This window comes from Molossus molossus, unplaced genomic scaffold, assembly GCF_014108415.1.
Source record: "Molossus molossus isolate mMolMol1 unplaced genomic scaffold, mMolMol1.p scaffold_m16_p_15, whole genome shotgun sequence".
NCBI lineage: Eukaryota > Metazoa > Chordata > Mammalia > Chiroptera > Molossidae > Molossus > Molossus molossus.
The window spans coordinates 3,544,317-3,556,796 of NW_023425350.1; the positions used below are offsets into that span (position 1 = coordinate 3,544,317).

The following is a 12,480-nucleotide window of genomic DNA, read 5'->3' on the forward strand; positions in this document are numbered from 1 at the left end:
CCTTATCTTAAGAGACGGAACTCACTGTATAAACGTCACTCGTTAATGGCAAACTTATTTGCTGTTTTCCCTTTGTGCAGAAATGCTTGCTATCTAGATGTCATCCCCGGACTCGCAGCTTTCCCTTCGCGGCACAGAACTTGCCCGGGGCGCTGAGATTCCAGGGCCGCCGAGAGCTCCAAGGTGTCGGGCACACCCGACGGCGAGGGTCCTGCCTCGCTGTTGGAGTCAGAATTAATTAAGATGCATATTTAGATTCCCGGGGGGTCCCCCCTCCCACCCTTTCTTACAGATCCCCCTTCTCACTCCTCCTTCCCGGCTCTCCCCTCGCGGCTCCGCCGGCCCCTTCATGCTCCCCTTCCCCCTCCTCTCCCGCCCCGCGCGTACTGTACTCTATTTACCACCCCAGCTGGGCCCGCGCCCGTCCCGCCCACCCCGCAACGATTGGCTGCAAACGCGGAAGAACCTCGCTCCGCCCCGCGCCTGGGCCGGCCAATGGGGACGCCCGCTCGACCTGATGGACACGTCCCTTTCCACCAGTGGGGACACAGGGAAGCTGAATCGTGTGGCCCCGGCGAAGGCAGATAAAAGCCGCCCCGCCGCGCTCGCGGCTTCATTCTGAGCCGATCCCGGTGCCGAGCGCAGGAAGCTCTGCAGGCGGCCGCGGCTAGAGCTCCAGGGCAGCCCGCTCCCTCCCGCTCTCTCCTTCCTTCCCCGCGGTCAGCATGAAAGCCTTCAGCCCAGTGAGGTCCGTTAGGAAAAACAGCCTTTCGGACCACAGCCTGGGCATCTCCCGGAGCAAAACCCCGGTGGACGACCCGATGAGCCTGCTGTACAACATGAACGACTGCTACTCCAAGCTCAAGGAGCTGGTGCCCAGCATCCCCCAGAACAAGAAGGTGAGCAAGATGGAAATCCTGCAGCACGTCATCGACTACATCTTGGACCTGCAGATCGCCCTGGATTCGCACCCCACTATTGTCAGCCTGCACCACCAGCGACCCGGGCAGAGCCAGGCGTCCAGGACGCCGCTGACCACCCTGAACACGGACATCAGCATCCTGTCCCTGCAGGTGAGGCCTGCCCCCGGGGCCCCCGCTCGCTGCGCGCACCCCGGCGGTCGCCTGGGCTGCCGCTGGCAGACCATTGTCCAGATGGCTGCAAGTCGGCCACTTACCCGGGAGCTCATTAACTTTATTTTCTTACAAACGTGCCTGTAGGTTGAGCCGTGCGTGAAATTGCTGTTAAGTTCTGACACGTTAATGCATCTGCCTTTGGTCTGAATCATAGTGTAAGCGTGTTTAATGGGAACGCGCTGTTCGGTGGACTACTTGAAAAGAAGAGAAAGAGGCCCTTTCTCCTCCCGATTGTCTAACGCCGTGCCTTTTATCCCTTCTCTCGCAGGCTTCCGAGTTCCCTTCCGAGTTCATGTCAAATGACAGTAAAGCGCTCTGTGGCTGAGTCGATGGTGAGTGTTTGCTGTGGCCCCCCCGTCGGTTAAACTGCCCCCTTGGAGTGCTCTCTCGTGCGTGTGGGTACTTGTGTGTCTGTAAAAGATTTTGGTTTCGGAAATGAATGTGTACTTCGATGTATCACATTGTCTGCCCGTTAGGGCCTTCTAGCTCTAGCTACTCAAGATCACAGAACATTTTCCTTACGGAAAAAAAAAAAAAAAAAAGAAAAGAAAGCCAGTAACTTCCTAGGAAGGTGGCCGGCGAGGAGAGCGAGCATTGGCTTCTGTCTGGAATGAAGTGCCCGGCTCCTTTCTACAGTTGCTCTGGTGCTATGAGGTACTAACCTCCGTATAATTAATCTTATCGCCACAAATTCCACAGGGATCCTCCTTCCCAAAACTGTAGCCCCGTGGGATTCGGCTAGGCCAGCATTGCTGCCCTGAGCCTCCGCCAGCCCCTGTGATGTGGGATCCGACTTCCCTATCTGTTAACTAAAGGGCTGTTTTCAATCAAATAATTGTTACAAGAAGCAGACTGGCGCCTGTGAGCACTGCCACTGGAGATCCAAACAAGATTGCGTTGGGAAGTTTTTCCCGGGAGTCTCTGCTATTTTAATGTTTGATTTGCGCTGTGGAGGCTGAGTGTGTGTGTTGAATCTGGACGCCAGGGTTTGCCCAATCTTTGAGTGTTTGGTTAAATGTTCAAACTGTGGCTTCCTCCTGGCGCCAGTCTGCCCGCCGCTGCCCTTAGGTTGCATTCTCCTAAACTGGCCTTTCTCTCGCAATCTTTTGCAGGTGTTCATGACTTTTTTTTTTTTTTCCCTTTGCACAACAACAAGTCCACAGGAACTTATTTTTTAACCATTTCACAAGGAGGACAACCAGTTGAATGGACCTTTTTAAAAAAATGGAAGCAAAACTAAGAAGGATCAGATCATCTTCCCCAGGGTGTCTCTGACCTGGACTGTGATATTAGTTATTTATGAAAAAGACTTTTAATGCCCTTTCTGCAGTTGGAAGGTTTTCTTTATATACTATTCCCACCATGGGGAACGAAAACGTTAAAATCACGAGGAATTGCCCAATTTAAGCAGACTTTGCCTTTTTCAAAGGTGGAGCGTGAATACCTGAAGGATCCAGTATTCAGCTACTTAAATGAAGTCTTTCGGTCAGAAATTACCTTTTTGACGCAAGCCTACTGAATGCTGTGTATATATTTATATATAAATATATAGAGAGAGTGAAACCTTGTGAACTCTTTAATTAGAGTTTTCTTGTATAGTGGCAGAGATGTATATTTCTGCATACAAAGTAATGATGTACTTATTCATGCTAAACTTTTTATAAAAGTTTAGTTGTAAACTTAACCCTTTTATACAAAATAAATCAAGTGTGTTTCTTGAGTGGTGATTGCCTGCTTTCTTTCAGGGGACCAGGGCTTTGGTTTTTATTATGCTATGTTATACTGAACCCAAATCAAGTTCAAATTTGTGTAGACTGTATAAGATTATAATAAAACACGTCTGGAGTCAACATCTGAATTCGGAATGGTTTTTCAGATCTCTCTTCCTCTCTCTCTGTCTGTCTCTCTCTCCCTTTTATTTAACCCTGTCTCCTTCACCCTTTGCCACCACCCTCTAAGCCTCAGAGCTTGTGTGCAAAGAATCTTATCGGATGTGTGGCCACGGCTGGGAAAGTTATACACACAGAAGTGTCCCGTGGTCCCACAGGGAAAATTAGTTCTGTGCCTTGCGGCTCAATTTCCAACGAAGAGGGAATTGCTGTGGCAGTAAAGCCTAGGAGTTAGCTCATTCCAAATAAATGGAGTCTGCAAGAACTGTCTGGGTAGGAGTTAAGACACTTCTGGAGTAAATGAAACTGCCCGTGTATCGGAAGAGAAAAGGCTCCAGGAAATTCAGAACACGATACGACAGTTAGGGGAAAGGCAGAGACCCCTCGTTATCACTGCTGGTGACTGTGCCTTGGAAGTGAGCTGCTGCAGGGCCTGAGGGCTCGGCCTCCACAGCCCTCCTGTGCTTCCCCACCTGCAGGCACCCAGCTCCGGGAGGCCGGGCTTGGCCTGGCCCACTTTCCAGCGCAGGTGGCTATTAGATCGCCCTTCACCCTTGACTGCACCCCTGGACTCCCAGGGAAGGAGAGGAGGGAGGCAGAGGAGAAAAATACCTGCCTGCTATTGCTACAGCAGCCCTCATGTGGCAACATTTGGACCCTGCTTTAAAATGGATACTTAATGTAGATACGTCTCTAAAATTCCCATGCATTCATATACTTAATTAGAGTCTCAATTTGGAAGATACTTTCCTAGGTGTGTGAGGGTGGGAGTAGTAGGTTCTGGAAGGCCTTCTGCGGGCAGGGATGGGTGTCTCATCTGGGGCCACTCAAGCCCACCCCAGCAGGTGTTTGGGTGAACCCACCGGTTCTGGCTCTGAAATGGAATCCGTTACCCCGGAGCCCCTGCTGGGGTGGGGGAGCCCGGGGCGGGGTAGGGCAGGGCTTGGGCAGCTGGAGACCCCCTCAGGTGAGCCTGTGCTTTGAATGGGCCCAGTACCCAGGGTCGTCGTTGTTGTTGATAATCATACTCCCAGGGAAGCGGGCTTGGCTGGGATCTGGGCCTGAATGGGGGGGTTCATCCCGATGCTGGCCACCCTTCAGACCTGTCACCTGACGTCCAGCCATCTGTCCAGCCCAGCCAGCGCCCTGCACGACAGGGCTGGGTCCCCGCAGGGTCAGGGCAGGAAGCTCAAGGACCGGTCACTGCCCCCAGTCCTGTCCTTTCCTCTGGGGACAACGGAAGGGGGCGCAGACACCAGTCCTAGTCGTCCCCAGCCTCAGGGAAGCCTGGCCGTTGGCTCGGTGGCGAGGGGACTGATCCGGGCTATCGGCCCTTTGGCTTTCCCGGGGAAGCCGTGCTGGCGGGACGGGGCCCTCGAGCACCTGCCTGGTCGCTGGGAGCCGAGGACCTGGAGCGGCAGCAGCGTGGAGGGAAAGCAGCCCCGTTCAGAGGGGACTTCGCCACGAGCCTGGCGGCCCTTGAGGTCATGTCGGTGGAGGCCGAGCGCCACCTGCTGGCCGGCGTGAGGAAGGCGGCTCAGGGCGGGGGACCTCGCGGGCCGGGGGCTTGGACGCTTGGGGAGAAAATGCCAAGACGTCCAGCCTTCTGAAATGAATGATATCATGAAAAATTACCTCTAACATGTGCACAGTCGTTTCCACACGTGGATCTTATTTTATCTTCACTGCTTCCTACGCCTTTTGTAAGCTAGTGTCTACCACCAACTCTAGATTGGGTACTGTCCTGGGTTTAAATCAACGCACCGCACATCAGCTCTGGCCTCGGAGAGCTGGTCATTGAATTGTGGAGAAAAATGAATCGTGGAGCCAAACGAAAGCCAACTCATTTCCCTTATTTTCCTTAACTTTTTGTTTAATTTTATTTCTTTCTGAACTGCTTAACCAGGACGAGATGTTGAAGGAAGTGGGTGAGAGTTCTTGTCTTATTACAGATTTTAATGAAAATAGGTCAGATTTTCTCCATTGTGCATGACATAATGGAGATTGTGTTGGAATATATAGTTATCAATTTTAGGAAGAACTCTTCAATTGTTAGGGTTTGGGGTTTTGGGGGGTGGAGAATTTGAAGACATAATTTGGGAGTGAGTTTGGTAAAACATTTTTACTGTATGAATACTTTCTCTTGTGTATTACACTGATCCTTCTGTGCATTCCTTCAATAACTCCTTGAACGATCAAGGTCACGCTAACCTCCACAGTAAGTGTGCAGGTCAGTTTACATTTAATTTTAGTTCAACACCCTGGATAACTCCTCAGAGGCAGGCAGACCTGTGGTCTCTGCATTCTACAGAAGCTGGGCTCCGAGACGGGAAGTGAGTGGCCGAGCGCACAGAGCAAAAAAGGAGTTTCTGAGTGGAGCATGAAGATGTAGCATGTGTGAGGGTCCGAGGAGTACCCACCTGAAGCTGCACGGATGTCCGGACAGTGGGGAGAACTGGAGGTCGAGCCGCAAGAGAGCGCCCCCTGTGGAAGGCCTGGGCGAGGCTGCCATCCGAGCTCTCCAGGGGGCCTTGGCCAACAGGGACTGGAGGGAGGTTTTGCAGCCACGTGAAGCAGGGCATTGGAACGGAGACCACCTTTTGGGATGCTTGAGGCCTGCAGTCTCAGCTCAAGTACAGGCTCAGAAACCATGACTCACCAGTCCAGGAAGATCACGAGGAAGCCTGTCTGCCCGTCTCAGATCAGGATGGGGGAGATGTCTCCCCTGAAAATTCATAGTCATAGATCTACCTCATTGGGGAATGGAGGCCCAAATACATGCTACCCAATTAGTTTGAGAAATTCTGGTGCTGATAAATTAACATAAACATAGGCTGGTGGTGCCCCTAGGGTATTTGGCAGTAGCAAACCCAAAACTTTTCTGGAGAGAGAATCTCTCTATACAGACCACACACAATTCTCACATTTAGTGGCTTGTTGAAAGTCAGTTTAAAACTTAAAATTTTTTAAACCACTGAAAAACAGTTGGCCATGAGAAACTCAATACAGACAATGAAGAGAAAGATTAGAAACCAAGAACAAAAAGGCTATAAATAAGGATAACTAAGATGATTTGAAAAATCAAAGCACTCGTTAAAAATATAAGAATATAACTATATCACCAGATATAGTTACTGAAATAGAAAACTAAATGAAATGGTTAAAACCCAGATTAAACACTACTGGAGCATTTTTATGCACTACCAATGAACAATCTGGAAAGGAAACTAAGAAGATAATTTTATTCACAAGAGCATCAAAAAGAATAAAATCCTTAGGAATTAACCAGGGAGGCGAAAGACGCGCAATGGAAACGACCAAACATCGCGGAGAGAAATGAAAGAAGACGTACGTGAATGGAAGACATTCCGTGCTCGTGAATCGGAGAACTTAATATGGTTAAAATGCCAATCCCGCCAAAGGCAATCTTCAGAGCCAGGGCAATCCCTGTCAAAATCCCAATGATTTTTATTTATTTACTTATTTATTTATTTATTTTGCAGAAATAGAAAAATCCACTCGAAAATGTATATGGAATCTCAAGGGACCCCAAATAGTTAAAACAATCTTGAAAATGAAAAACAAAACTGAAGGCCTTATACTTCATGATTTCAAATTTTTCTATAAAGGTACATTAATCAAAACAGTGTGGTGTTGGCATGAGGACAGACATGTTGACCAATGAAGTAGACTAGAGAACACGGATATAAGTCCTCACATCTGTGGATAAAGGATTTCAACAGGGATGCCAAGGCCATTATAGGGAAAGGGCAATCTTTTCAACAAACAGTGCTGGGGAGACCAGATGTTCACATTCAAAAGAATGAAGCTGGACCCTTACCTAATGAACTCAAAATGCATCAAAGACCTAAATGAAACAGCTACAGCTATTAAACTCTTCAAAGAAGGCATATGGCATAAGCTTCACAACACCGGGCTTGTCAATGGTTTCTCAGCTATGACACCAAAGACACAGGAACAAAAGTTAAAACAGAAAAGTTGTCCCTGGCCGGTTTGGCTCCGCGGTTAGAGTGTCATCCCGAGGTCTGTGGTTCGATTCGGGCCAAGGGCACACATGTAGGCTGTAGGTTCGATCCCCGACCCCAGTCAAGGTCGTGTAGAAGGCAACCGATCGATGTGTCTCTCTCACATCGATGTTTCTCTCTCTCCCCCTCTCTCTCCCTCCCTCCCTCCACTCTCTCTAAAATTCAGTGGAAAAATATCCTCGGGTGAGGATTAACCAAAAAATAAATATAAAGAAATAAATTAAATAGAAAACTTGGACTTCATGAAAATTGAAAACATTGTACATCAATGAGCTCTATCGACAGAGTGACAAGACAGCCTATGGAGTGAAAGAAAATATTTGCAACTCATGTCTGATAAGGTACCAATATTCAGAATAGGTAGAGGATGCGCAAAACTCAACAACAACAAAACAATCCAATTCACAAATGGGCAAGGACTTGAATAGACATAGACATGGACATGTCTATTCAAGAGGTGAGATATACAAATGGCCAATAAAACATGAAAAGATGATCCACATCGCTAATCATTAGGGAAATGCCCATCAAAACCACAATGAGATATCACTTTACATCCAGTAGGACCAGTAATATTAAAAAACAACAAAAACAACAACAACAAAAAACAGAACATAACAAGGATATGGAGAAACTGGGACTTCTGTGCACTGTTAGTGAGACTCTGACATGAGACAGCCACTGTGGGAAACAGTATTTAAACACTGAACCGCCATGTGTCGCACCTCTGGGTACGTACCCAAAAGAATTGGAGCAGGGACTCCAAGAGGTATCTGTACACGCTCACTCACAGCAGCATTGCTCGTAGTAGCTAAATATGGAAGCAACCTGTGTCCACCCACAGGTGAACACACTAAACAAAATGTGGTATATACAGATAATGGAATATTATTCAGCCTTAAGAAGAAAGAAAACTCTGACATATGCTATAATATGGGTGAAACTTGAGGGCATTATGCTAAGTGAAATAAGTCAGTGACAGAAAGACAAATATACCATATCATTGCACTTATATGCAGTACTGAGAGTTGTCAAAAGCAGAGAGACAGACGTAGCAGGGTGGGTTCCGGGGGCCTGGCGAGGGGAGGTGAGGAGTTACTGTTTAGGTTTCAGTTCTGTAAGATGAAGGGGTTCTGGAGGTGGATGGTGGTATTGGTTGCACAATATGAATGTACTTAATACCACTGAAAGGTACGTTTAAATAAAGTTAAGAAAATAGATTTTACGTTATGTGTATTTTGCCACAATAAATTAAAAAAAAAATTTTTTTCTTTATTGATTTTAGAGACAGAGGAAGGGAGAGAGAGAGAGAGAGAGATGGAAACATGGATGAGCGAGAACATGGATTGGCCGCCTCCTGCATGCCCCACACTAGGTATCGGGCCCACAACCTGGGCATGTGCCCTGACTGGGAATCAAACCGGCGACCTCTTGGTGCAGGGTCGGCGCTCCACCACTGAGCCACACCAGCCGGGCACAATAAAAATGTGTATACTACTGGAGAGAGGAGTGGTGCGCTGGGGGATGGAGCGAAGGCCCTGGCCCAAGCACCGCCCAGAGAGCTGAAGGCGGAGTCCGCTCGGAGACCCCGGCCCAGCAGGCGAGGCAGCCGCCCCCAGCGGTGGCCTGGAGGGGAGCACATCAGTCAACAAGCCACTTGGACCTGAACATCCACAAGTCTGCACTCAAGCGAACCTGCCACAGACAGTCCTCACAACTGAGGAGAAGAAGGCCAACAGCACAAGACAACACGTTCACAGATAAATACAGTGACTTCCCACCTCCCAAACGGTGGCCGTTTCGTTCATAACACAGGAGGTGCACGTGGAAACCGTGTGAGATGCCGGCTCTCACCCGCAGGCGGAGGAAAGTCCAAAAGTAACCGTCTTCTCTGCTGACAAGACTGTGTGTGGGGGGGGAGGGGGGGCGTAGTCTTGTATATTGCGGATGATAAAGTGGTAGAACCCCTATGCAGAGGAACTGGACACGAGCCAGCAAAATTAGATATGCGTTTACTTTCCCCCACCGTCCACTCCTAGGAATCTTCCCCAAGTGACAGGTGCCAAACTGTGAATAATATCTGCTCCGAGCTCACAGACCTTCGGAGGAAGGGCGTGATGCTTCGCGTGGGTTCCGGATACGGTGTCGGCACAGAGCACAGTGCGGGCAAGTACACCCGGCTTTTGTGCAGGAAGGGGGTGTAATATGCACACCTTGGCTTGTATTTGCAGAGAAATAAAGCAGGAGCTTAAACCCCAAATCAATGTAAATGGTTACTGGTTGGGGAGGGACAGAACAGGGTGGACAAGATGATAGAATGTGACGTTTCTAAATGTATCTCGTTATGTAGTGTCGACTTTGGGATATGTACACTTTGTTATTGAAAACAGCAATATGTACATTTAAAAAATAATGGAAACTTTTTTATCTTCACTCGAGGACATTTTTGCATTTATCTTCAGAGAGTGGGAAGGACAGAGGAAGGAAGAGAGAGAGAGAAACATCGACGTGAGAGAGACACATACAGTGGTTACCACCCACACGACCCCAACCAGGGCCGGGGACAAACTGCAACCAGGGTACGAGCCCTTAGTGGGAACTGAACCCAGGGACTCTCTGGTCTGTGAGCCAACGCTCTAACCAAACCTGCCAGGGCTGGAAACATTGTTTTTAAATGAATCTGATTGTATCTTAAGTTGGTGACATTCCCACACAGATAAGAGTTACACCCATTAACGTCAGAACGTGATAATGTCGCTGTGCATTCAGGGATGTGTCCTGAGGGAAAAAAGAACCACAGAGAAATCATAGCCTTCATTTACTTGTCATGCGGGTAATCATATTGACATGAGTTTTTTAAAATGTTTTTATTGATTTTTTTAGAGAGAGGGGAAGGGAGAGAGAGAGATGGAAACATCGATGTGAGAGAGAAACATCGATCAGCTGCCTCCTGCACGCTCCCCACTGGGGATAAAGCCAACAACCCAGAAATGTGCCCTGACTGGGAATTGAACCAGGACCTCTCAGTCCATGGGACAGACACTCAATCCACTGAGCCACACCAGCTGGGCTGATATGGTTATTTTTAAACTATTAAATGTACATGTAAGACCAGCAAAGAAGCGATCATGCTAATGTTATTAGGAACCCAGCTTTTCAGTATGAGAGACAAGGTACAAGTATAAAGTCAAAAAAGAAAATGCCCAGAAATCTTACATTTGAACTGAAAATAACAATTTACACTCATTTTTCCTCTTTAAAAAATATTATCTAGCTTTCTACAGAAAATGCCTAGAAGCAGCAACAGAGTGAGACCCGCCCCGGCCACTGTCTGTGTCCCCTAGACCCGCCCGGCCACTGTCTGTGTCCCCTAGACCCGCCCGGCCACTGTCTGTGTCCCCTAGACCCGCCCCGGCCACTGTCTGTGTCCTCTAGACCCGCCCCCGCCACTGTCTGTGTCCCCTAGACCCGCCCGGCCACTGTCTGTGTCCCCTAGACCCGCCCGGCCACTGTCTGTGTCCCCTAGACCCGCCCCCGCCACTGTCTGTGTCCCCTAGACCCGCCCGGCCCCTGTCTGTGTCCCCTAGACCCCCCTCGGCCACTGTCTGTGTCCCCTAGACCCGCCCCGGCCACTGTCTGTGTCCCCTAGACCCGCCCGGCCACTGTCTGTGTCCCCTAGACCCGCCCCGGCCACTGTCTGTGTCCCCTAGACCCGCCCCGGCCACTGTCTGTGTCCCCTAGACCCGCCCGGCCACTGTCTGTGTCCCCTAGACCCGCCCGGCCACTGTCTGTGTCCCCTAGACCCGCCCGGCCACTGTATGTGTCCCCTAGACCCGCCCGGCCACTGTCTGTGTCCTCTAGACCCGCCCCCGCCACTGTCTGTGTCCCCTAGACCCGCCCGGCCACTGTCTGTGTCCCCTAGACCCGCCCGGCCCCTGTCTGTGTCCCCTAGACCCGCCCCGGCCACTGTCTGTGTCCCCTAGACCCGCCCGGCCACTGTCTGTGTCCCCTAGACCCGCCCCGGCCACTGTCTGTGTCCCCTAGACCCGCCCGGCCCCTGTCTGTGTCCCCTAGACCCGCCCCGGCCACTGTCTGTGTCCCCTAGACCCGCCCGGCCCCTGTCTGTGTTCTCTAGACCCATTAACCACCAAGTAACCAGGGTTCCTTGGCGGATTCCCAGTCTAGGAGAAGAAGTAAAAATAAAAACAAGGGGTAAACAGAAATAAAATAAAACTCTCTGGATCCCGGGACACTAACTATTTTAGATCGAGTGAAAGGGCAGTGGTACCGTGTTTGGTCCAGGCTGGACTGCAGTTCAGACAACAGGGGAGAAAGACAAAACTAGAAACCACCATCTCGCAGTTGCTAATACGACGACGACTGTGCTGACACATGTAATGACCGCAGTGTGGTAACTAAGGTCGTTACTGATTCAGGCAACGGTCACCAGTGTTTAGCAAAACCAGCGGCTGACAGGGTGATGGGGAATTTTATATGGAAGGGGTGGGCTGTTTATAGGATGATGATTACCTGATGGCAGCACGCAGAATGCTGAGCGCGTGACGTTGCTGCTGCTTCCGAATTTCAAATTCAGGACCAGAAACAGAGCTCCGCTGTCGTGCTACCACCGTGAGTGGCTTCGTGCTCCCCGCTCACTCCTAGCCTTAGGGTCGCCCCCACAGGTGTCACCCCTCTGCTGCAAGTAAGCGCCCCTCCGGACTCGCCACGAGGCCAGTCACGCCCTGCCCTCCCTCCTCCCCCACGGCACAGCAGGAGGGACAGTGTGTTTCCGCACACATTGTGCTCACGCCACCCCTTAGGGTAAGGGCTCCGTCTCAACGACCTTTCTACCTAGAACCAATGCCGTGAAGCTCACTCCACAGCTGAAGTCTTCTACGTACGTTCCATCAGTTCTGGAGAAAAGTTCTTAGAAAGTCACACATTCCTTCCAAGTTCTATGTCTAAAAACAGAAAGAATCCCACAGAACCTGCCAACCAGGAACAGGGAAGGCCCTTTGACGTTCTAATTTTACCAGATTTCGCCAAAGCCTACCAGGGGAAAAAATACTCCTGAAAAATGTCAGCTGGAACCTGATTCCCCTCGAGTAAAACATTTAAAGGAGCGAGAGATCGCAAGTGTAAATTTAACCCAAAGCGGCTGAGTCAGTCCGATTTCGAAATGTCCCGACCAGGAAAGCCTTCTGGCCGAGTCTGCCCGGCCCTGGCGCGTGCCTGACCGTACCTGGTGAGAATCGTCCCGGACGAGTACTCCCTTGATGCCCCGTGAACACCGGCCCCGGCTGACAATTCCCTTCTCGCTGTTAGAGCCCCGCCCGGGCCTCCACAGGTCTTCCCCGCCCCCCTCCTGCGGGACGTGGAGCCCACGCTGGCCGGGGAGGACGGCTGGGG

General features: G+C 50.2%; 1 protein-coding gene across 2 annotated transcripts; it reads left to right on the top strand.

Moving 5' to 3' along the window:
• The first annotated feature begins 609 nt into the window (after positions 1-609).
• Positions 610-3,903, top strand: ID2 (inhibitor of DNA binding 2). Of its 2 annotated transcripts, none has more exons than XM_036262928.1 (3): positions 610-1,073; positions 1,405-1,468; positions 2,293-3,903. In XM_036262928.1, exons 1-2 carry the CDS (start codon positions 726-728, stop codon positions 1,459-1,461), a joined length of 405 nt encoding a protein of 134 aa, XP_036118821.1. In that variant the 5' UTR covers positions 610-725; the 3' UTR covers positions 1,462-1,468; positions 2,293-3,903. The 2 variants fall into 2 exon arrangements, with proteins under 2 accessions (XP_036118821.1, XP_036118820.1); XM_036262927.1 differs by having other exon boundaries at positions 2,249-2,986.
• The last annotated feature ends 8,577 nt before the right edge of the window (positions 3,904-12,480 follow it).

Excerpts from the sequence above, each read along its gene's own strand:
- ID2 (XM_036262928.1), top strand. The coding sequence starts at position 726 with ATGAAAGCCTTCAGCCCAGTGAGGTCCGTTAGGAAAAACAGCCTTTCG. Across the intron at positions 1,074-1,404 it reads TCAGCATCCTGTCCCTGCAG|GCTTCCGAGTTCCCTTCCGA; the intron begins GTGAGGCCTGCC and ends CTTCTCTCGCAG.